Source organism: Tachypleus tridentatus, chromosome 6 (assembly GCF_004210375.1).
Source record: "Tachypleus tridentatus isolate NWPU-2018 chromosome 6, ASM421037v1, whole genome shotgun sequence".
NCBI classification, from domain to species: domain Eukaryota; kingdom Metazoa; phylum Arthropoda; class Merostomata; order Xiphosura; family Limulidae; genus Tachypleus; species Tachypleus tridentatus.
The window spans coordinates 129,053,770-129,080,954 of record NC_134830.1 but is presented as its reverse complement, the minus strand read 5'-3'; the positions used below and the strand labels follow the sequence as shown (position 1 = coordinate 129,080,954).

Here is a 27,185-nt window from a genome sequence, read left to right as displayed (position 1 = left end):
TATATGGTTCTGAATATGTTTAACATTGAACAACAATCTATAATAGTTACAAATTTATCCCTTGAACAACAGTCATTATCAACTGATGCTGCTACGTACAACATTCCCACTGTTTAAGGGTTACATAGAATATATTGGAACTATAAGACACTCCTAATAATCATATGGTAATACAACTAAATCTGTTGTCTAATTTACATCAAATGTCACATCCTTCAAGTCTATAACACGTTACCCTATGATTACTATATGACAGCATCTTTTAAAAGTTATATGGGGTTTGCTGGCTGAAAGGAGAACATAAACAGGGCTTAAAAACGTTCAAATATAAAATGTACTTTTCTGTTCTACAGGTTCAACAGGATCTGTACAAGGTGATAATAATTTTTCCTAGTTACTAAGTTACACTTAAAGGTCTTTTTTAGGACCATTGAATCTTTAAAAAAAAGATGTTACGATTACACATTTAATGTTTTGTATCTGTCATCGACTTAGTTTTCAAATTAAATTAATGTACGACCATGAGTTCTGAGTTGTGATAAATTCAACATTTGTGACATAAAAGGAAATGTAATATTTATTCAAATATAATATATTAAATAAGATAGATGTGTGAGCTATCTAATTTTTATAAACATTTAACTTTCGTTAAAAGTAAAGGCAGATGAGCTGTATAGTAACCCTATTAATAAAAGTGATGACAAAACTGCCAAGATATTCACTGAAATTAATAAAGATGACATTCTTAATTATAAAAACAATTCGAATATTATGCCATTAGGTATCAGCTATACTTTTCTATGGTTTACTTTATATTTGTAAAGAAGGAATTTCATTAAGTTTGTTTGTTTGTTTTTTGGAATTTCGCACAAAGCTGCTCGAGGGCTATCTGTGCTAGCCGTCCCTAATTTAGCAGTGTAAGACTAGAGGGAAGGCAGCTAGTCATCACCACCCACCGCCAACTCTTGGGCTACTCTTTTACCAACGAATAGTGGGATTGACCGTAACATTATAACGCCCCCACGGCTGGGAGGGCGAGCATGTTTGGCACGACTCGGGCGCGAACCCGCGACCCTCAGATTACGAAGCGCACGCCTTAACGCGCTAGGCCACGCCAGGCCCTAATTTCATTATGACCTATTGTTTTCGACAATTGAGTTTTCAGCCATACTTTACTAGGCTTTAGTTGGATTTTTAAAATGTTCACTATCATTGAATCTACATAAATAAATGTCAGTATGTGTGTATGTGTCTGTTTCTTATATGTCTCCACGTTTCTTGCTCAATTAACACCAAACTTAACACAGTGATATAGCTCTATTTGTTTTTTCGTCTACAAACCATTAATTTCATAATCGGACCAACCTCTTGCAATTCCATCTTTCACAAATACTAATAGTTATCTTTAGTGTTTTACGCTATATTATTTATACCCAATAGAAAACTAAACTTTCAATCTATCAAGCGATCTAGTTTGTTGTTTTCTTTACGCAGCTTTGTTTGTTTTATCATTTGGTTTCAAATTTCTTCTGATGGAAATTACTAGTTACACAGGAGAGCTTAGCTTAATTTCTTAAAGGATATTATCACATTTATAGGACAGTGTTTTCTGTGTATTATTATTTTCTGTTCTTAGTTGTATTATTTAATTACACAAAAACATTATTGATTGAATCAATACATTTAGTATATCAAAAAGTGAGCTTAAGTTTCATGACAGTTGACAGCAAAAAAGTGAAGACCCAGGTGAATATTATATTCTTTATTTTTCATGTGTGTTTTATTTATTATATATATCAGCAAGTAAAATATAAAAAAATTGTAACTTATGAGATAAGGTAAAGTAATTATTTTTAATATGGTGTGCTTCAGTGCAGCTCATGGATTATTTAATTTTTGAGTTTTGGTTTCAGTTTCGGATCTCTTGTGAAAACAATCTGTTGAAGGATGTCAACATGTTTAATTTGATTATTCTTTTTAGTTTTCTGTACAATAAGATTATGTTTGCTTTGGCAACGTTTCAATTGGCACATGGTTGTTGGTTTCACAGCTCTCCCAATAATAAATTTGTTTCGGTTTTCAAACATTTTTAACATCAATAAAAACGTGTCTCTGGTGATGTTCTGGTTTACTACCAAGTCTTACAGTGACAATTTTATCAGCATTATAGACAAGTCCGGTAGAGGGAGGCCTGATGTTGCTTGACACCTCCATCTGGATACATTCATTGTCTTTTATTTTTTTTAAGCTGGTGTTTCTGCCTGAAGATGTAAATCATAATTAGTGAAGCAACACTCATCAATCGAAAAAAAAACAACATTGTTTTAATAACAATAATCAGTTAATGAACATTTTAAAAATATATAATTTATTCTTTATGTAGCAATTATTTTACTATAATATGAGTAAAAACAAATAAATGTTTAGATGAAAATTGAAAGTTATGAAATTGGTTTCAGATATCTGATAAACGTTTAATCGAAACTCCGAAATATATCTTAAGCATTGTCCCAAATAGTGAGGAAGGTAATATACAGCAGACAATAGCTTTTAATAATGTTTTACATTTATATTTTGTACGTTCACAAATACTAACTTGCTAAAACAAGATAAAACTACTGTTATAAATAAATGTCAGTTGTTCTCCTCATTTCATTGTTATATAAATTAAGTGTGTGTGTGTTTTTCGTATAGCGTTGTAAATCCGGAGGCATACCGCTATACTAGCGGGGGGCATGTAAATTAAACATGAAAAGTTACGTAATCTGAACTACAAATGACTATAAAGAGGTAGAATTTTCAATATGTCTTATAGTTGTAACATTGAAGTAAATCACGGAGTTTATAGTACTTTAAAATATTCAATAATCTTAGTAAAGCCCAAAAGAAGACAACTGGATATTTCACTAAATGTCCATCAGATCAATGAAAGTTGGCTGACTATAAAAAACAAACACCGTTGTAAAATGTATCAAGGTGTTATTAACAAGATATGGTGGAATCACTTGTAACAAAATGGTACAAATACACTGGTACTAAACTAAGAATAATAAAATCCACATTTTAAGTAAGTTACCGTTATCTTACGATTCGCCACAATTATGTGATAACTGTTAAAAACAGAATCTGATGTTCGTAGTCACAGCATAACGTCATTTCAGTGTATGTACGGTTAAAAACACAAGAAACTTGACAATATTAACAACAAAAGATATATTTTAGTTATAGTAAAACACAAAATAACTCACTTTAATATCAGTAGTGGAAGTATGTGTGGTAATGAAAAATCACGAACGGACACTCTGACCTTTAGTGTTTTCCAGATGTCATTAAGGCTATACATAATAGCAATAGAAGTACGTTTAACACTATCATATATTGTAATGTTTGGTTCTGGCTTCAGCTGAATGGATGATAATTGTCTTCCCACATGTAATAATATTGAAGAAGAGGTAACTGACCAGTTTAACTAGTGTACAGACTTATCAGACCTCAGTAGTATCGAACATGTATAGGTCTTTTTCGGAAGAAGAATTACATGTATTCAAATGACTCTGAACGCATGTTTTTCAGCAGTTGTGGATGCCTCAGGCTCTTAACAACACTTATTATAAGCATGCAACATCGATATGATATTGGTCACACAGTTTGACATAGTATACATTACACAAAAGTGAAATGTTTTTAACTCTAAAAATGTGAATTCACTTCTATCACATATTAATTATAAACATAATATGAATGAGAAATTAATTGAATTTTGAGCCAAATACAGATAATAAGATGTCACATATTAACAGAAATTAAATATGAGAATGGTTGTAATTATTTTAGAACAGTAATTTTGCATTAGCATTAATAATGTACTATTAATTCCATTATATTTCAGTTGCTCAGGGCAACATATATATATATATATGTTTGTGTGTGTGTGTGTGTGCAAGTATAAATAAACTTGTATGAAGTGAAGGTTTAACATTAAGAGCACATCCTTGTTATTAATGGTTATATATTTATGCTGTATAATAGAGTACTATAAAGAAAAAGAACTTTAAACGTATACGAACCGTTGTCAGTGAATCAGATTTTAATGTCTCTTCAGGTTTGTCATCATTCACGATTATCCTAACGCGCTTCTTTGAGTTAGTTTTATCAGAACCTGAAGCAGGCTTGCTCACGTTTTCCGCTCTTTCTGTTTTCCTTTCTATCGGGTACTTTTCATTTATTGTCTGCAAGATGGTTGGTTCTGTTTGATTTTTCTTTAACACCATATTATTTTCTCTTTTATTAAACTTATTTGTCGGGGTCTTCTCACATTCAGGGATCATTGAAACAGCTTCTAACTCACTAGGGGTGATCTTTTCAGTTACAAGCGCCTGGTCTTCCAGCTTTGTATAACCAAAAACTCCACAAGACCCGAGGACGCGGTTTTTCAGGGCTTTCCATAGGCGCCAGGCTTTTTTATTCATGTTGCAGAAGCAACAAAGAACACTAGACAAAAATAAAATAATAATAAAAATAAATGAGAAATAAAAACGCGATTTTTTTATTTCAGTTTTCTATATAAAAATACTAATAAAGATTAACTCTAAATAGTTATCTTTTTTGTTGGTTTTTCGTAAGCAAACAGATCTACAAAAACAGTTGATAAATCACCATATAGAAGTTTGGTGAGAAGTGTCAACTGTAACTGAAAAGTTGTTTTGACCTCATTTGTAAGGTTAATAAAACATATTCAGTTTTACTAGGTTCATATAAGTGTGGCCCGGCATGGCCAAGCGTGCGACTCCGAGGGTCGCGGGTTCGCATCCCCGTCGCGCCAAATATACTCGCCCTTTCAGCCGTGGGGGTGTTATAATGTGACAGTCAATCCCACTATTCGTTGGTAAAAGAGTAGCCCAAGAGTTGGCGGTGGGTGGTGATGACTAGCTGCCTTCCCTCTAGTCCTACACTGCTAAATTAGGGACGGCTAGCACAGATAACCCTCGAGTAGCTTTGTGCGAAATTCAAAAACAAACAAAACAAACATATTAGTGTTTTCACAAGTTAACTACCAAAGGGGCACTGAACACACTTGACATTTTCAAATATCCAACCCTACTATTAAATTAAAAGATAATTGGGTATTGAGGTCAGATGCTCTCTCACCCATGTTCCACATACTTTAATTATCAAGAACTGGAAGTTAACATGTAACTTATCACAAAGCAATAAGACAAATAGAAATTAGTGTTAGCTCTTCCATCCACCAAGGATATCTTACAACTGTAGGTTTGGAAGCCCAGGGGAACGTAACCTTGAGAACCACTTCAGTTGGATCTTAAGAGAGAGAATTATTTTTAAAACCGTTTTACACACTGTATAGATTACATAAAACCGAAAGAAAACTTCAAATGTAACTTAATAATAATAATAAAGTGTATAATTCTTTAAACTAAAAAATAATCCTGATTTAACATATTAAAAATTTTAATTAAATAAATATGATATTTCTCACATTTATAATATATTTTCATATTAAGCATTAATAACAACCTTTACAATTTGACAACTGTGTATATATATTTTTCTTTACACTTTAAACAGATAATTAACAAAGAAAACTAACGCCTGTTATATTATTTGAGCTCCTTACTAGTAGACAAGTAGTATAGTTATGTAATAACTACAACTATATAGTTATATAACAGGAAATCAGGTTTTCCAGCATATTTACATTAATAGACAATATAGCAAGAAATCTTCTGACTTTTCATTCCAAACATACGTTATTCAATACTTACGAGACGGTGCTGACATCTTGATAATCCAATATAATTATAATCTTGTATTAAAACATTTGTTTTGTATTTGGACAAATTACTTTTTTTATTACAGAAACGACATTATGTAGACAAAATAAACATGTGAAACATAGATTTAAGTTATGTTTTGGGACATACACTGTTTTAGTTAAATATCTTTAGGTCTTTTTAGTAATAATGTGACGCACACAGATGTGATATTGAGATACCGTTATGTTTGTTTTTCAATTTCGCGGATACCTGAACGAGGGCTTTCAGCGCTAGCCGTTCCTAATTTTGAAATGATATACTGGAGGTAAGACAGCTATTCAATACTATTTGTCGTAAATGTGTGAACCCATCTTTAAAAAACGAGTGGTATGATTTCCCAGTAAAAGCAATGCTTTTCAATGCACTAAAATCCACGAAAGTTATGAAGAAGTGTCTTATCATAACAATCTGTTTGAATAAAAACAAACATTTTTAAAATGTTAAGGAAACAACAAAAGGAAACTTTAAAACCCTTTTGTTCCATTACTTCTACAAAGATCTTTATTATTAGCTCCTTCTTCATCAGTAATTTTATCTCCAGGACAAGGCATACAGGCGTCAGCAGCATAAGATGTCATATAAGTCCCTTCTGGGCACGGCAGGCAGTGAGTTTGGAATCCATTGTCATAGTGACCAGGAGGACATGGATCTAAAAGCGTTAAAAGTACATAGCTAAACATCTATTTACCAAGTGTTAATTTTTTATTGTTCTAACAACGTCTTTGGTATCAAAAAACGTATTTGTTTAACTAAAATTCCACATTTTTAAAAGTCATTCATCTATTTGTGTTTAATGTGAACAGTTTAAAGTGATTGAGTATCAAATATACTTACATCACCTGTCAGCATCTCTTCGGTATCCTCGAGTACAGTTGAGATTCTCGGCTGGAACATACACTGAAGAAAACAACAGAGAGTTAATATTTTTATTAGCACGTTTTGTGTCACCGTTTGAATTTTAAGGTTTTTCACAATGAGCACGACGCACTAGTTATAATATAAATTATAACTCACTCTGTAAAATAACAACATTAATGTTACTTTTCGTGAGAAAAATAAAACGTATCAAAACTGTTTCTTAACAGAAGACTTTTGTTTCTTTATGTACTTCCTGATTAAGTTAACTAATGAAACTAATCACACAAACCTGGAAATTTATGAAATTACACACGATCTTTTTCTTCCCAGGTACATTTGATTTATGTTGGTGTTTCCCTTGCAAAATTCTTATTTGTCACAGTTAAACGGCTTTTTAAAAGGCTTAAATCATATTCAACAAAATGACTTCTTTTTTTTTTGTTTCTTTTTCAGGGTTTATTGATAATCACGATCAATTCTAATGATGAATTTTAAATTTCTCCAGTTGGACACAGTATATCCGAAAGAAATAATTCAGTGCCTTAACAATAGGTTATTATTATTATTTAATACATGGAAAGTAAGGAATTTCTGGAATAACTTTTTCTTTCACTTCTCTCTTCCACATTTAATGAATAACCCAATAACGTTAAACTGTGTCTAAAAGAAGAAAATGTTGGTAGAGATTGATTGTTGACTCTGACACACGGCTGACCACAAAGGTGTGTTCAGTTTCAATCTGAGGTGATTATGAACGAGTTCACGAAGGAGTTTCTCTACTTAAACACACCAGGTAGTTGAACTAACACGCTGACTTCTCTCTCTTACTTCATTTTTTACATAAAAATTTCAGATCTAGATAAAGTCAATGACTGCATCCTGTTAATAATACAAATAACTAATTGACTGAAAAACATTGTTGTCAAATATCTCACTATCAATAGAAGCCGACGGAACAAACATGTTCAGTGAAGAATAGTCCAACCCGCATATCTCGAATCGAGCGCCCTAATTATCAGACCATGTCAAGCCTACATCCGACCTAGGAACATAAAATATAAAATTAAACTTGGCCACAATAAACCAGTTCCATTTTATTGGACAAAACTGCGCAAAGCATTGTGAAAAAAATTTGTTTTTGCGTAACAAAAAGCGTTGTGGATAGTATAGAGTCTAGTTACTCATTAATTGTGACTTGGTGTAACCTTGTGTCAGTATGACACCTTGGGACTAAAATGGCTGTAATATGCTACTGAACACTTTAAGTTGTGTTATAAATATATATAATTTTTCGATATGGACTTCACTACCTGAAGTTAACCAAAAGTCACTTATAACAACGTGTTAAAAAAAAAATCTCCAGTGAACCAACAGCAAGTTTACGCCCTTACAACACTTAAATCGGGGTTTCAATTTCACGCAGTGGACAGAATGCAGATAACCCAAACATTAGCAAGATTGCTTCAGGTTATGATGAAGATATATCAAGTTGCGATAATCGCATGTGATGACAACTTTGAAGAGACTTTAAAATCTTATTCATGAATAAAGGTTCGTGAACGTTCAAACTTTCTCTTATTTATAGTACTAAGCATTTTTCAGCATAGCTATGTATCCATTAATATCAACATTGTGCTTTTAATACTAAACTTTCACTTGTTACAAGTTTATTTGTAAGTACATATATATTACAAGTACTGTTTCTATACTTTATTATATCATTGAATATTAAAATTAGACATCATTGACTGAAGCTAGTGATTCGACTTTAGCCTTTAGAAAGGAACAGCAATCATAAGTTGAATTTAGGATTTGAAAAACCAATAACGATTGAAAGTGTACACTGAATGTCTAGTTTTCCTTGGCAATGCTTATAAGTTCTTAAAGAGTTTCTCATTTTACTGTGGTATATGATTGAAAACACAAGTTCATTGAACTGTTTACAGTGAACATTCTTATGTTTATGTTTAAAACTACGCTGAAATCTCGGTAGTAATCAGGAGAATGAAGTGCAATATTGGGCTCGGGGTGATTTAATGATAAACATATTATATTTTGGTCAGAGGGCTATGTTTGGCATCTGATGACAAACAAGCAAACAACTTGTTACATTTCGCATTTAAGAGCTACGAGTTCATTATAATCATGATTTTGTTTTTAATTTCGCGCAAACGTATATGAGGGCTATCTGCGCTAGCCGTTCCTAATTTAGAAATGCCAACGAATAGTGAGATTGGCCACACATTATAACGTCCACAAGGCTAAAAGGGGGGAGCATGTTTGGTGAGACTAGGATTCGAAGCTGCGATCTTCAGATTACGAGTCGAGCGCCTTAACCACCTGGCCAGGCCGGGCCAACTTGGGGTAACCGAATTGATAGTGGAGGAAGCTATAAACTGACTATCTGCCTTCCCTCTTGGGAAGTTTCAATTTCAAGAAAACGTAAATTAAACACTAATTCATGCAATCTAATCTTGATTGAAATATATGTTTGACTCTTGAGCTAATATCGTTTGACTGTCACTCTTATAGCATGCCATCACAGCACCAAAGTGCAGGACATTATTTCGTTCAGTAGTAACTGGACTTAGGCAAGGACCTTCAGTACCACAGTCTGGGTCACTGATAACGGTTGTTTTCTTCCATTTTTGTGACCGTAAAAGTGGTAGTTCGTTTACAAAGTGAGCAATAGGCCGCAAATGCTTTCGTTGTTTAGTCCCGTATTCCTGGGATTCCGTGAGTAAGCTAGATGTTTTTCGGCGTGATTCTCACTCTTTTTATATGGACGACAAACAGGTTGGTGTCTTCAAACAGGCCCACCAAGTTGGACACACTGGTCAATTGAAGAGCTATGAAGGTGGAGCTCTGGAATCGCAGGTCCGTCTTGTAGTCTTGAGCTATTTTTTTCACCAGTCTGCTGAAAGGTAGTTTGCGGATAAGCTGCTCAATGGACTTCTCGTAAAGGCAAATAATGTGGAAGAGATTTATTTTAACCACCTGCGGCTGGAGCAGATTTAATAGCTAGTTATATTATGGGTAATTCACCCCTAGGTTTTCTTGCATTTTGTTTTATACAGTATGACGACTTCGGTATGAAGGATCTGTATGGATGCGATATAATCCATACCGGGTACTAAGACCTGAGAGATTGATTTGGTTGTTTTTAATCCTGTGATGACTCTGTGTCAGCAGTCCCTGATTTTGAGGTGACAGACTAGAGGGAAAACAACTAGTTAACACCAATCACCGGCAACATTTGGGCTATTCGTAACAAACTGAAAGTTAGATTATAACGCCTTTATGACCAAAAGGTCCACCATGTTTTTTATTTTGTTTGGGTCTTGTGTTTGAGAAGTGGTGCTACTAACCATGCTTCGTTCTTTCAGCTATGTGTGCGTTATAATAGTAACAGCCAATCCCACTTTTTCTTTAAGAAAAACTCTTTAGATGGTAAATAGTATGGGTTGTTTGCCTTTTTGTTGGATTCTGATTGAAAATTATCGTCTCTTAAGCATGAATCACAGGTATCTCCGACATGGCAACTTATCACATTATGAGCATAATATATCGCCCAATTGAACAAAGAGACTTATAAAATGTGTATTGTTTTAATAATAATTTCATTTCTACTGTATAGGACAATTTGTAATTGAGTTAAACAGTCGACTCGTCTAACCGCTACAAACATCACATGAGCAACAACTTGACCGTACTGTCGTTACTACCAACAAACTATGATGTTAATTATTGCTTTTTTAGGGCCTTGCATAGCCTTGTAATTAGTGCTTTGGACTCTTAATCTGTGGGCTGCGGGTTTGGATCCACATCATCGAACATGATTACACTTTTAGCCCTTGACGGTTCGAATCCCCGTTACGCTAAACATGTTAGCCCTTTCAGAGGTGTTGAAGCTATAATGTGGCGTTCAGTACCACGATTCGTTAGCAAGTTGGTACTAGGAGGTGATGACTAACTACTCTCCCTATACTCTTATACTGCTGAAGTAGGGACGGCTATCGTTGGTGGCCCTCGTGTAGCTTTGCGAAAAATTGAAAACAAAACAAACATATCACGATATACTTATCCAGTGTAACAGTACTTTTTTATATAATTGTTTAATTATGCTGATGGTATGAGTAGCCTAGCCCTCAAAGTATGAGATGCTAAAATCTTGGATAAAAATTTTTTTTATATTCTGTATTGATGTTGAGGTCCACACACATGTAATAACTACAGAGTAAATGCTCGAAATGTAACAATATAACGTATGACTGGGCAAAATAAATTAAGAAACTAAAATAATTACACGTTTTTTCAAACAGATTTGGATTTTTTGTAATAAGTATTTAAAAAACTTGAATAACTCTGGTAATTAATTAATTTTTCACCATTATTTTGTAGTGTAGATTTCTGAGAGTAAGTACAATTCTATACAGTGGGCTGTCTGAGCTCTGCCCTCGGCGAGAATACAGTTGAGAACAGCTCTTTTGGTAATGAAATCCAGCTATTATTACATAGTCTAAAGAGTACGTCTAAAACGTATTAACAATAAGTAGTATTAGTAAAATTAAAACACTAGTGTGATTAACAGCAATAAGAACTTTTTCATGTTAACGAAGTACATCAACTGTTATATACCAATAATAATGAGAAACAAAATATTTCCCAAAACGCCATTTGTATGTCCAGCCTTATACTATATGTAGTTTACGTGATTTTGATCAAAACAACAAAGTAAGCTGCTCCTGGGTGACAAAGGCAACAATACTTTTTGTCATGCCCGGCATGGCCTGATTGTTAAGACGTTTGACGACTAGTAATCTCAGGGTCGCGGGTTCAAATCCCCGTCCCTCCAAACATGCTTGCCTTTCTGCCCTTGGGAGCGTTATAATGAGACCGTCAATACCGCTATTCTTTAGTAAATGTATAGCCAAGCAGTTGGCGGTGAGTGCTGATGACTAGTTGCCTTCCCTCTACTCTTACACTGCTAAATTAGGGACTACTAGCGGATATACCTCTCTTGTAGCTTTGCATTAAATTAATAAAACCAACAAACAACACCTTTGCGACTATTTTTAATCAAGCTTTATCACTTAACAATGTTACATCGGTTCATGACGTCACTCAAACAAGAATACACCTTAGAATTTGTCTCGTACTAGCTTCCCTTTGTTTTTGAATTTCGTGCAAAGCTACACGAGGGCTGTCTCCGCCATCCGTTCCTAATTTAGCAGTGTAAGAATTGAGGGAAGGCAGCTAGTCATCACCACCCACCGCCAACTCTTGGACTACTGGGATTAACTGTCACATTATAACGCCCTACAACTGAAAGGGCAAACATGTTTGGTGCGATGGGAATTTGAACCCGCGAATTACGAGTCGAACGCCTTAACCCACATAACCATGCCGGGCCTACTAGCTTCTAATGTTCATGATTTGTGACATATATTATATAGAGTATTACATTCTCTCCCTGAATACAGTGGTAAGTCTACGGCTTTACTGTAAGAAAAAACAACAACACACGCATACAGTATTGTGTAGAAGTGATAAGTTTATTTGTTTAGAATTAAGCAGAAAGTCACACAATGGGATATCTGGGTTATCCCCACTCAGAGTATTGAAACGCGGTTCATCATTTACATGTTATAATTTAGAAGTGTCATCTTCAAATTATAATACACACAACGATATTTAATAAAAGTTATAAGTTTAGGTATAAAAGTATTTTACTTTATACCGGTTTAAAGTGGTTTTATTCTTGTATTAGAAGGAATTATTAGGTTTATTGTCTAATGATGATAGGATACTCTTGGAAGATTCATTTTATTCCATGAACTGATGTTAAAGATGAGCTGCAAGGGATATTTCAGGGGAAGTGATGATGAAGAACTCGTGATATTATCCGTACTATATCAGTGCCAGACTGTTCTTGAAATTCATATTAATCATACTCTTCGGTTTATAGGTATGAATAAACCATACTAAAACAGTTTTTAATATGCAAACTGGCAACTAATGTGACAATCAATGCGATATGAAGTCGCAGTACAACAGAATTTATTAGAACTTCTTTATGACATAGTTTAGCATTTCGTAGATATCTTGATGCAATTTGTTTTGTTTGCAAGACACCTTCAAATCATATACTGACACATTTTACCAGCGTAATATTACCAAAAGAGCCTATATTTTCATAACTGACATTAGAATAAATAGTGAAACCAGTTTTACATTAAACTTTGCTAAATACAAATTTTGAAAGGAAAATACCAAAGTAAATGAAGCGTACCTCAAGGTATAACATAATTGATAAAGAGTCAAATTCTGTGCGCTTTCATAAAATTCCAAGTTTCTGTGATTAGTTGAATGAGTTGATTCAGTTACTAAGTATATAAAGAAATAAAAGTTTGCTGTTAAGAAACCGTTTTCAAGAACGCGTTTATTTTTCTCACGAATCTCGCACTGTGTAAAACTTTCTATTCCTATCGGTGACAGTAAATGAGCTAAAAAATATTTAACTTTCTGTTGTTTTCTCCAGTTTATGTTCCAGCAGAAAACCTCAAGAAAATGGTGAGATATTTATCTAGTCTGATAACGTGTGTTTGGAAAATCAGTTGGATTCTTGTTATATTGTCTAAGAAAAATAAATGTGATGGAAAACAAGCTGGTTTCTTGTTATATAACAATATAATTATCGTTACAACATAAGTATACAATGATATACTTATTTATATATCAGTGAGAATGAATTCATGAACCTGTGTCTTGGTGATTAGCTTAATTGGATTGTAAATAGTGTGCTGTTAATAATACTGAATAGGATTTAAAGCAGTTAGTTGGTTTCTCGCTGTATAATTTATAAAAATGAGTACAGATGTCCTGAGCTTGTTCGATACCTGTTGGTAACAAGTTAAACCCATCAGAGAGCACTTTGAAAGACAGCCATAACAGGCTATTATGACATGGTAGTTCTACAAAATACCCTTTGGTGATACTATGACGTCATCATATTTCACAATTTAAATAGGTAAAGTGTAGTTAGAGAAACTACATAAGTTCCTGTTCTATGATCTCTTAAAGTAAGTAACTCAGGAACTAAAGAAACTAACTGAATTCCCTTAAGTGAAATAACTCTACCAGTGAAAAGTTTAAATAATATAATACGCATTCTTTTTTCTATGTTATTTATCCGCTTAAATCGTAAAAAAAAAAAAAATTTTTATATATATATATAAGCAGTTTGCAACTTTCTAAAGGTTATTATTGTTTAATATGTTTGATTTTTTAATTTCGCACAAAGCTTCACGAAGGCCATCTGCACTAGCCGTCATTAAATTAGCAGTGTAAGACTAGAACGCTTGGGCTACTCCATTATTAACAAATACTGGGATTGACCATAAATTAATAACACCCTCACAGCTGAAAGGGCGGGCATGTTTGGTGCAACGGGGATTCGTACCCGCGACCCTCAGATTACAAGTCGAACGCCTTAACCCACTTGGTCATGCCGGGACAAATCAGAAAGAAGTTAATTCGTGACAGCGACCTTGTTAGAACAAAATCTTTGAATTACAAAAATAATGAAAATGCATTATAAATGCAAGAAATATCGTATTTGTATCTCACAACAGCTGGTACGGGTGTTAACGTTTTAAAACGTTATTTATTGCTTATCAATAAAAGTGTTAATACCCATACCAGCCGTTCTGAGATACATTATAATGTCAAGTGGATTTTTCGATCCAACTGTTTTAAGATCCAACTGAAGCGGTTCCGAAGGCTACGCTTCCCTCGGCGTCAAAACCTACAGTTTTAAGACATGCTACAGTTCTAAGTACAATAAAATATTTTGATAAAAACTGGCGAAAAAATGAGTTGTTATGCGAACTAGACAGATATTGCATATATGATGAAGAGAGACCGAAACACCTCTTCCCGTTAAATTTTTACATTAGATCATTAAGATAAAATCATTTAAAATCATAATAATAATAGTAATAATAGAATAGAGCTAAAATAAAACAGGTCACCTACGTTCTAGACTTATTAAAAAAAATCAAATAACAATGTAAATGGACATTGCCCTGAAAAGGACCTGACAAAACTTATGATATCACTCCAGCCATTCAGTATTTACTCGAAATATATTAATCTGGCCACTCCAACAAAGTCATGGAAGGAGGAAGAGGTCTAGTGTACCTGACCCTACTGGGTATACAAATAAATATACTCAAGTACTAGAGAGAGAGAGAGAGATGACTTTATAACACCCCTATGGACGAAAGGGCGAGTATGTGTGGCGGAGATTTGTCAACGCGACCCCCAGATTATCTGACGAGCGCCCTAACCACCTGGCCAACTAATGAATTATGAAATATTTGAAAAAATATCGTTCAATTTGATAATATATTATTGTATTTATAACAAAAACTCACGTAATCCACTTTCTTAAACACATTTATCATTTAAACTTAAATAATTATGTTGCTCCCTTACCTTCAGTCAAAATATAATCATATTCAAATAATGACGTATTCCACTTACCTTGAACAAAATTATCTTTCTATTATGCTTGAAAATTTGAATTGTATTTTACATAATGTATTTTTTACTTGTACACTTATCAAAATTAAATTCCATAAAGCTTCTTTATTTTCTATTTCATACGATTATTTTGCTTTTATATTTTATTTTGCACGTCTAGTTATATCAAAGTCTATCATCTAAACTATTCGGTACATTCTGTAAATGTATCTAGGTATTTATGTAAACGATACAATATATTGAAAAAAATTCATTTTTCAGAGTGAATTAAACAAATCAAACAACAAGAACTTTGAAATGAATTTTTTCCATTTTATTTTTCTTTACCTTAGATACTTTTATTATTTTTCCACAAATGTATAATTCAAAGCAGACAAAAAATCAAGGCTCACAAAATGTTTTCGCGCTTTCTTTCTTTCTTTACTGAAAGAGCACGTCCTGGTGTTAGCGTATCTGGATGGTTCATTATTCGCGTCCCTCTGTCAAAAAATTTCAATCATACTTTAAAAAATGGATCCGCTACAAGAGGGACAGTAAAGTTCTAATTCGATTGTCTCCTCAAATGTGAAAACACTGGAACAGTTTCATGCCACTTTAGGTTCGTTTTCTGACACAAATTAAATAACTATCAACTGCAAGTATTTTGTTTCTTTGTTTGTTTGTTTGTAATTAGGCTTCAAAGCTACACAATGGGCAGTCTGTGCTCTGCCCACCACGGATCTGCAAACTCGGATTCTAGCGTTGTAAGTCCGCAGACATACCGCTGTACCACTGGGGGGGGGGCACTGCAGGTATTATTTTCAATAGCAACATACGCTATACTGTATACGAATCGGCGGGTTGACAATTCGTTCAAGATAAGTTTTGTCTGTTGACGTTGTACACTTATTCGTGTACTATTCTGCACTCAGCTTAACAAAAAAACAGACCCGAAAAATTTTGGACACCTCTAAAAAGACTAACACATGCATTTAAAATAAATTCTTTTTAATGCTACAGCCATTTGTAATTTATAATATATTATGAGTCCAGAAACCCAACATTTGAGGCCCTTTTCTCTTTGCATAAACATATTTCCTAAAACTATCACCGAAAACACAATTACCAACATTTACAAACATTCATGGCATTTCTCATCCACTGGAAATATTATGGTTTTGTCTACGTAAAATTCACAGTTTTAACATAAATGTTACATTTGTATTTACTCCTGGCACAAAATTAGGGCAGTGTTGTACCAAATAAATTCCAAGTATAGAAAATTGTGGATGAAAGTAAAGAGGAATCTCATAATGTATCAACCACACAATATCCACCATATCAATGACGACGAGGCCTTTTCTACATCACCAGAGTCCGTCAGAACAACTATGTTAGTAATGTTGTTTATCAATACAAATATCAGTGTAGTAGATAAAGCAACATGAGAGAAACAGGGAGAAAAATCAACACCTGTATAAACCAGCACAATAATCAACCTTGCATTGCTCAACATAAACAAAACTCTGGTCACAACATTTCCTTTCATTCATTTCACAACCTATTTAGAAGAAATAAGAACCCTCTGTAAACAAATATGTTGGTGTTTTTTATAATATTTGTTTACCAATGATATTTCAACTAATTTATGACGGATTCACTTAAGTTTTTATATTTCAAATGTAGTTTTCAAACAATCACTTGTACATTGTACGTCATATACTGCAGACGTGAAGTGGTAAATATTTTAACTGTCTCATATGAATATTTCAAAAACGTATATTAAATCTTATTAATGGAAAACTACGTTATAAATAATTGCCTGCACCAACTAAATTAGAAGTTACCCGCTTGAACAGCGATACGTTTTCGCATTTACAATGCTGCAATTAGGAGATCGATTCCCCTCGGTGAACTCAGCAGATAACCCGATGTGGCTTTGCTTTTATGAAAAAACATCCACACACACTTAATTAGAAATAAATTTACTTATATGGTGCGCACAAACACATGTATATATAGTGTGTTATTATCCGATGCAGCATGAGAAATCGACATGTGGTATCCAATGAACAAAACAGATACATTAGAGCTTTCATAAATAAATTAAGGAGAAAGGGAAGTGAATTAGAAAGTATTCTTATCACTCGTGACTTGATTACGATGGTGTTACCGAGCTTCTAATTCACATCAACTCTTACAGCTCCACTGAAGTCATGAATGTTTAATGTTTACTTATGTTTCAAACTATAACTACATTTTGAAAATTACAACAGTCTTTACCTGCAACTAGAGTCAATATCTTCTAAAATCACGACTTTCAATTTGTCCTTCTAAATTATTCCTCAATGAAGAATTAAAGTAATATGTTAAGTAAAATTTTCTTTGTATAAGCTTCACAATTATCAAATTTAAGAATTAGTTTTATAAACTGAATAATAAAATATTTTCTACTCCTACATTGTTTGTTAACGTAAGTCTCAGTTAGTAAATTGTTTTATAGTTTTAGCTTGGAAATTCCGTTCATTCTGTTGAATTACTTAAAGCAAATCAAAGTGTGAAATGAAAACAAGTAGTACTTTTATAGAACTGTTCTATTTAAATGCTCGAGGTCTGTACTTTCATGCAACAGTTCTATTTAAAGTGTTGAGCATGAATACTTTCATAGAACTATTCTATTTGAACTGTTGAGCTACAATTGTTTTACGTAGCTGTGCTATTTAACTTGTTTAATTCCACTACTTCTTTAGCTGTTCTATTTAACTTGAGTTGCAGTACTTTAATAGTGTGGGATCTGTTCTACTTAAACTGTTAATTGTCGTACCATCATATAGCTTATCTGTATAAACTGTTAATTGTAGTACTTTATATAACTATTCCTTTTAAGTTGTTTGCTGCAGGTCTTTAAGTCTATGGCGTGTTCAGAATATTTGGCTGTGATACTTTTACATCGGTAGGAATCAAATAATACTGTAGCATAAGTCTTTAGTCACTGTTGACAAAAGTGCGGATAGACAGTATATATTGACATTTTCGAAACCTAATCTTTGTCTCTGATGTAATGTTTAACACCAAAGTAATTAAATTATTGATAAACCTTATTTACAGTTGTGTATGTAGCCTTAAAAAATTTGAGAATAAATACTGTTAGTTACCAACAAAGAAGGATAAGTTAAATATTGAAACATTAGTGACACATTTATGTAGGACAACATTTTTACTAAAGCTTCTAGATAGTTATGTGAAAAAGAATACATTCCAGCGTATGAAAACTTGACATTTTATACACGAAATCATAATTCTATTCTATTGCATATTTTATCAACGTCATTGTTTGTCATTCCATTCAAAGCATCATTGGTAGTAATAACCTCGAGGTATCGCCTGACATCAGAATGGAAAATTTCACAGTCTAGTTTTATAGAAATTTTTTCAGTGATAGGACACACATGATACTGTAGGTCTCATACACAACAAGAGATAAGACATGATTAGAACGAAAAGAATTTTATTGTTTTCTTAACCAACATTATCTAATCAAAACTACATATATGCCATGGAAAATTCTACCCATAAAATTGAAAGAACAATAAAAATGTTCTGTTGTCCCAACAGTATTCTTCAATACTATACGCTGATCAGCAAATGTGTAGAAGCTCTGTCTCAAGCTCATTAGACCATAGTTCTATAAGATGACTCTCAATTTACCACGTATCTTGTGCACTTAAGTTGATCTTTATGGAAGTTACGTGATCAGGGTTATGAGCATACCAGTTTTTAAAATTTCTCCTTCCTCAGTCTATAGCCACACTAAGAAAAAAGTCATAGAATATTAAGAACTATCAAAAGTTTGATTTTCATGAAAATACTTTCCTGAAGCCCCATAACTTTCTCAAACAGTTATTTACTCTTAGTGACTATCTCTTCATTCTGGTCCCAAGTCTAACATACATTATTCTTAAGTACAAAACCTTAAACTTAATTGTTTGTTTTGTAATTTCGCACAAAGCTACCCGAGGGCTATCTGTCCCTAATTTAGCAGTGTAAGACTAGAGGGAAGGCAGCTAGTCATCACCACTCATCGCCAACTCTTGGGCTAATCTTTTACCAACGAATAGTGGGATTGACCGTCACATTATAACGCCCCTACGGCTGGGAGGGGAGCATGTTTGGCGCGAACCCGCGACCCTCGGATTACGCCTTAACGCTCTAGGCCATGCCGGGCCCCTTAAACTTAATAGAATAAAGAGCATTTGTCAGAAGAGATGTACATAACCCTACGCAAAGAAATTCTATGTATTTGGCACTAAACTTTTCTGCTAGTTACGTACTCTGTAGTATTCTCAGTAATCTGAAGTATATTAATTTCCCTCATAGTACAGGTTCAATAGTACAGCTGGATATTATACGTATTCTTTGGACTTGAATAAATAGTTAAGAATGAAAGAGACTGAATCCAGTTTTTTACTACACAGAAAAATATTTATTAAACAATTAGATGCAATGAGTGTGATGAAAGACACCACTTTTACTGGAGCTTTCAGACTTCTCTGTGAAAAAGAATCTATTCACTCTATAGCATAATATCAATGAAACGATACTGTTATTTTTTTTAAGGGCTCATGTCATTTACATTTCATAATGCACTCATAGCCAGTGCAGATTAATGATTATACAGTTATAACTTTAATTGTAACAGCTATCACTTTCGACACGAGTTTTTAAATGTTTTATTTATTAATCAAAACTTGGTGAAGTCACAAAGCGTATGGTTGGTTTTGAAAGATAAAAAACAAACAAATAATGGTAATAAAATATAGGACGACTTTAGTTTAACTTATAGTGGAACCATCCCTGATCAATTTAAATAAAAATAATAAATTAGTGTTAAAAGATCGTTTGTTTCTGCTATTAAAATATTTTATTCACACCAATAAAAAATACAGATAAATTGAATAATATATTTTTGTTTTTGTACGTTAATTTCGTTATCTCGCTAAGAACTTCATCACGAGACTTCGATGTTGCAGCCACGTGCTATATGTTCGATTTTTTATTTCGATTACAAACTCTTTTGGTAACGGTTTAAATCTTGCTGGAAACTGGGTGGGGGTTTTGGTTGAAGCCTTTTCTCTTTAGGCTATTAGATTATTTTTATACATTACAATTTAATTTACCACGCAATTGCTTTATTACTGTATATAGTATTGCACGTCGATATTCTGAAATTTTCAAAATAGTAAAATTAAATTTCAAGCCAGCGAAACTGAAAACAAATACGTTCGTTGACTGTGTTGATTATAAAGGTTTGTTTTGTGTAAATATTTTAAAGAATCGTGCGTGTAACAGTGAAGAAGCTGAATTCAAAACTAATTTTAGTTTTAAAATTTCTAATTTTATTTCTTGAAAACTATGCACTTTGGTCTAGGCTTTGTAAATTGCAATTCTACATCACGTCTTCACTTTAGGCTTAAGTATAATGAAAGTAATACACTTTGCTCACTTTACTCGTGACAAAGTTAACACTTTTATATTTGTATTTTTTATAGTTGTTTGATGTAGTCTTCTGAGACTTATTATCTTGAATTGTAGACAAAAGAAAAGTAAATATTACCAATTAAAAAGTATTATGAAGGGAAACAGCTGAAAAAAAACATTGGTTCAGTGGTTAGTAAGAGAAAAGACAAAGTAAAGGATGATCTGACAAATCAAGAAAGATCAGGAAAAATTTTACACAGGTGACCAAAAAATGCATATTCATTTGAATTTCGATTTTTCTTAAAAGTATTATATTAGGAGTGCAATTTCTCTTATCTTTCACAATTCCAAGTGCAGTGGCTAGTATTAAAATATCATTGGAATTGGTTTTACACAGATTTTGGTTCTATTGAATAATGAAAATATCAGGTTTTGTCAATCTTCACACTTTCTATCTACATGGCCTGGCATGGCAAGTTGGTTGAGGCACTTGACCCATAAACTGAGGGTTGCAGGTTCAAATCCCCTCCCTACCAAACATGCTTGCCCTTTCAGTTGTGGGGGCATTATAATGTGATGATCAATCCCACTATTTGTTGGTAAAAGAGTAGCCCAAGAGTTGGCAGTGAATGGTGATGACTAGCTGCCCTCTCTCTAGTCTTGACCATCACAATATAACGCCCTCACGGTCTAACGCCTTAACAATCTGACCATGCCGGGACAGAATTGTGTCTATAACAGAAAAGGGATATCACTGAACTTTGTCTTAAACCAGGATACATGAGTGATATGTGTATAGAGTGGAACAGGAATATTACTAAATTCCCATCTCTGTGATACACCAGTCCTGAATACCCACTTTTAGTAGCATATCCCTTGACCTCACATTTTCCAGACATTCTTTCAGGATTGTAGTAACGTGAACCCTATATCTAAAATTTTGTAATCCAGTTTTCCTTTCTTGGAGAGAGGTATAATTCCTACCTCTTAGATTCTATAACCCTGGTATACTGATGTGTGAACAGTAAGTTTATTGGTTTACAGTGCTATAAAACAATGTTTGATACCTGTGGTAGACACACCACAAACAGCATATTGTATAATTTTAGATTTTTTTCAAATAAAAAAAGCTCCACTTTTTTTTTTTCTGATATTACTCCAGTCTTAGAGATTTTGTAGCCCTCCATTTTTGCTTCTGTGCAGCAGAGTCCTTACCTCTGAGATTCTACTTTTATTTTGGTATGACCCTTCTCTTTGAGATGACACAGAACAAGTTTACATCAACAAATTTCTGTTTTGTCATTAACAATCACCATAATATGAAAATCAACTAATAATGAGAAGAATAATTATGGTATTTTCAGTTTAAATTTCAAATATTAAGATATTAGAAAGTTCTAACTTAAAATCTGATGTTTACTGTATTATTTAAATTTTTAAAAAGTCCTTAAGTTATGGCCTGATATTTAAAATGTTGAGCAAAGAATGTAGCGGTTGAGATGCCTTTAAACACACTCCGTGCCTTATAAAAGCTAATAGTGCTCTTGTTTGTTTGCTTTTCTTTTCCCATGTATGAAATGAACAGGACCAGCTGAAGATTTCCCAAATTTAATGATATTGGGTTCTGCACATTTTGAAGAATGTCTTAGAAGAATGAATCAGCACCAAGACCAATACATGTGAAGACATCAGTATCGCCTAATGGTAAGACATGTATGAAGATAAAAGTATCATCCACATTAATGACAGAAGAATCACACGATGACGAAAATATCACATCAACATGAAGGTTTTTTCTTCAGTAAAAGGTGAGCCACTGTAAAGACTTTTTAAAAATATCAAATAAGATGGACATGAGAGATACTGGATTAGCTCGTGGTAACACGTAAAAATAATAGGATTAAAGAAAGTTTTCCCATAGGTCAGACCCGTGTGAATATAATGTAATCAACCATAGGAGAATCACGCAAAGAAAAAAGGATGACCAACAGATCACATATACATAAAGACATTTCTGTGAGTTGCAGGTGAGCCATGAGTGAACACCTTTAGAAATGTCCAAAATAACACAGATGGTTGAGAAATGGGATTAGCCACAGATATGACGTGTGGAAAGTATAAGACCAATCAAAGTTCTTCAACATGTAAAACGAAAAGTGTCAACCAATGATTTTCCACATCTGAAGACAATAGGATTAGCACCAGTTAGACTGTTTAAGAAGAAAATATCACCATCAAGATTGACATACATGAAGACATCACGATAGGCCCCTAAGTAAGAAAATTTTAATGTCATAAGAAATGGGAGACTCGCAGGATCACCAAATAAACATATATGAGTGAAATCTTTAAGATCAGTCACAGGTGAACCATGTGTGAAGATCTTTGAAAGTGTCCCATATCAGACAGATGTGAAAAGAAGAGGATCAGCTACTGGTCATGAACATTCAAGGGCAACATAATGTGCCATACAGAATTCTAATAACAATGCTTTGGAAGAACCATATGCAAGAGCTATTCTGTTGTCTTACATGGTATAGTTAACTTTGACTTAAACTGAGTGATTAGTAACACCCAACTTCTCCATCTAAACTGATTAATATATTCTTTGAAAACAAAGAAATTAACAACAAACATCTATGCTCTCTGACTTCAGTCTTATCAGTCATCTATGGGATACTCTTAATGATAAGTCACATTCTATCAACTATCTAAAGATATCAAGTATGTTATGTTAGTAATTCTTTGAGAAAACTTATTCAGGATTTTACTAATATTCTAATTTGTCACTGCAGTGTTTTGGCTAACTACTTCCATATTAACGACACTTGCTATATCAAATAGCACAGCAAACATAATTAATGAAAGTGACAATATATAGAAGTATTCAAGTAACACTGGATTGGAACTGCTTACATAAAAGTAAACATATCAGAAGTGTAACCCTATTATATCATGCCTATTTGTTGTATCACATATGAGTGTGTATGTTTCTTATAGCAAAGACAAATCAGGCTATCTGCTCTGTCCAGCAAGGGGAATCAAAGCCATGATTTTAGAGTTGTAATTTCATACACTAACCCTATGGCTCTCTCTAAATAATACAGTAAATAACCTTGCACTTAGAAATGTGAATAATCATTTCTCAGAGTATTTTAAATTATAATAACATATAGTGCTGTAATTAAAATCTATTTCTTTGCAAACAAAAACAGCATTTTCTTCATAGTCAGTAACACAAAAGACTAATTATTCACAAGATTGTATTTTCCTTTCAGATCAGTATTCTCAACTACTAGATCACCCCTGATCAGATTTCTTGGAACCACATAAACATTATCCCCCCTTGTTTTTTCATAAACTTGAAACTACTGTTAAATTCTCTTACTGGATTGTGTTTCAAATTCATTTTGAATAACCTTTCATTCCAACTACTTTTCTTTCCTTGAACCAAGTCATCATTATACTTATTAGCTATAAAGTTAAAAGTTTTAAAATGTCAGGGCTTCAACAGTTCTATATTCCTGTTGTGCCTCAGTTCCTTGTTACATAAATAATACATGGTAGAGTATGATTTATAAACAGGATCTGTGATGATGTCCTCCTAGAACGGGGTCTGTGTTCAACTTGGTGAAAATAGTTTTGTCTTGCATTTTACAGTCTATATATTTTATTAAACTTACTCTCATTCTTTTCTTCTTCTCACACTTGCGTACCTTCTTACAAAAAATACACACTGAATCAAACTCTGGAGGTTGTGGCTTTCTGTCTTTGTTCTATGAAATCAACAAACCGTTCTACGACATTCTGTAGTCCTTCAACCAACTGCCTGTTTTATAGTAAGCAGATAAGAATACCAGTTCATTGTTGTAATGGGCCTACTTTGGTTGTTAATGGATAAATTATCTTGCATTTTTTCACCAAACTCCATAAGGACATTGAGGTTTCTAACATGCATTCCTCTTTGTGATGTCTTCCAGACACACTAGATTTTGGTTTTACTAGTCCTGTACTGGATACTGTGTAATAAATGACACAAAGCACCTTTGAAAACGTCACATAGTTAATTTTTTTTCTTGGTGGACTTTCCTCTTTCAAAGTCATTTACTTCCAAAAAAAATATTATTGTTGAGGTTAAGTAGAATGTATGGTCCTAGTGTACAGATATGTTCCAGATGGGAAGAAGTAAGATTGTAAAAATAAATTACTGTGAATCTTTACCTCTTACACAATAGTAGCTCCTCTTACCTACCTTTCCCTACATCATCAGCAAACATATGCACCACAAAAATTGCATCTCTTCTAGTCCCCTCATTATACCTGCTATTCTATCATATATATCCTCAACCTGTGGTTTTCGGTAGGATAATCTGATTCTTTTCTTCACACATGTTATTAAGGAATCATCTACAACAATAATCTTACCCCACATCCTTCTCTGGAGTTTTCTCCCCTCCAGTAGTTCTTCTTCAGAAGATAAAGGCTGAAATTTGTTGTTCAACAGCATGGGATAATTACAACTAAATTTACTACTTTTACTCTATTAGTACTCTTCCTAGCTTCTTAATATCATTGTTAACATATGTATCACTTGTATATAAAAGCTTAAACTCCTCCTGTAATCCTGTTTCCATTTCCCATCATCTTCACTCCTCTTTATCTGTTGCCTTTAACTGGGATATCATCAAGCCTTAAAATTTAGAAACTCTACATAAAAATTGTACATCTTCATTACTAGATTCAGTAAAAGTACATATATTAAAGAAGAAAATAACAAACACAAGACTTATTGTCAAAACTGTTGTTATTAAGCCTAATATTCAAATTTAAATTGTTTTTATAACCAGTTTGTCTCCATAGGAAAATGATTATCTTTAGTCATTGTCACTACTAATTAAGTTATACATTCTTTGTCTTTGATGCACAGCCGTTATTAATTAAAGAATAAAAGCATGTTTTATGATTTACCATTACACGAAAACTTAAAATTTCGATGCATGAACTAAACTTAATTTGAAGGACAAGTAAAATTTAACTTTAAACTTTAACCATCTTACATTTATTTACCAATCTCACTGAATCTAGTTATTCCTCTGCTATTTAACTCAATTTCCTACAAAGTATAATATTAATATCAAATACCTTTAAAAAGTTCTTCAAAAACTTACCTATGAATATCTACTCTCTTCCGCAATGCCCTCTAAATTAACACATCTAAACTGTCACGTAGAAAACAAAAAATTTTGGTATATATTATAAGAAAACTATTTTTTTTATAACAAGATAAAGAGACAAATAACTATACGAGTATCAGTTTTCCCGCTTCTTTTCAACATTAAACCTTAACACAAAATACAGTTACTGCAGCCCTTTATTTAATTTATTTGAGTTGGAACTCCAACTACTTTGTATTTTTACAGGTGACATGTCTAGCTCCCTAAGAAACGTTTGATTGCTACTTTTAACCATAAATAAAACACAATTCACTTTATAATAACTATTGTTGGTGAGTCTTTTTCATTTCACAATGTTTTAACAGTTCTTGACGTCACTCGCGCAACAATACTTTGTGTGCATAGTAGCAATGGTATTTTACTTAGAAAGGAACAAAAAACTAGCCTAAAATGTACATTGAAGACAAGAAGGACTAGTTATGGCTATTTTTACGGAATTTTTTTCATATTTACTTAGTTTAATGTTTGTTTCAGGGAGTGAAGTTGTCAAAATTGAACGTGGTTCTACTCTCACACTTTTGTGCTCAAATCAAAAGTACTTGGTATACGAATCTTTGTGAAATAGTGAGGAGCGAAAGTAAGGGAAAGATGGCGAATTAGTGTTAACAGATAAACAGTTTGAAGATTCTGGAAGATACAAATGGGAAAATAATGAAGGAGAGCACAAACATGATGCCACAGGTTAGTGTAAAGTTTTTGTTTTTAGATCTTATTTTCGTTTATTAAAGTATATTAATTTAACAGCAAAACCGCTTGAATGGAAATTGCCCAACTCGCTTTTAAATGTATTGCAACCATAACATTATCGTTTGACTTTTATTTTTCACCCGCCATAAGTGTTTACTATAAAATAATTGCTATTGCTGATGTATACAAAAGATTTTTAACATTACGAAAATAGTATCACTTTTCTCTTAAGTATTTGTCATCATACCTTTTTTTATTTAGCGCAAAGCTGCACAAGTGTTATCTGTGCTAACCATCCCTAATTTAGCTGTGTAAGACTAGAGGGAAGGCAGCTAGTCATCACCACCCCACTGCCAACTCTTGGGCTACTCTTTTACCATGGGATAGTGGGATTGATTGTAACACTATAATGCCCTCACGGCTGAAAAGGAGAGCTAGTTTGGTGCGACGGGGATACGAATCCGTGACCCTCAGTTTACGAATGAAACGCCTTAACCCAAGTGGCCATGCTGGGCCACGTAAGTTGATGAAGCAATGAAGCTTTTTGGTTAACATTGTTTAATGTAGT

General features: G+C 33.3%; 1 protein-coding gene across 2 annotated transcripts; it reads right to left on the bottom strand.

Moving 5' to 3' along the window:
• Positions 1–1,750: 1,750 nt before the first annotated feature.
• LOC143251451 (uncharacterized) lies at positions 1,751–25,888 on the bottom strand. Of its 2 annotated transcripts, XM_076502750.1 has the most exons (4): positions 25,865–25,888; positions 6,669–6,731; positions 4,068–4,491; positions 1,751–2,261 (listed from the first exon to the last, which is right to left on the bottom strand). In XM_076502750.1, the coding sequence occupies exons 3-4, from the start codon at positions 4,467–4,469 to the stop codon at positions 2,244–2,246; spliced, it is 420 nt and encodes a 139-aa protein (XP_076358865.1). In that variant the 5' UTR covers positions 4,470–4,491; positions 6,669–6,731; positions 25,865–25,888; the 3' UTR covers positions 1,751–2,243. The 2 variants fall into 2 exon arrangements, with proteins under 2 accessions (XP_076358865.1, XP_076358864.1); XM_076502749.1 differs by lacking the exon at positions 1,751–2,261 and having other exon boundaries at positions 3,854–4,491.
• Between the last annotated feature and the right edge of the window lie 1,297 nt (positions 25,889–27,185).

Coding starts and splice junctions, on each gene's coding strand:
- LOC143251451 (XM_076502749.1), bottom strand. CDS start 4,469: ATGAATAAAAAAGCCTGGCGCCTATGGAAAGCCCTGAAAAACCGCGTC.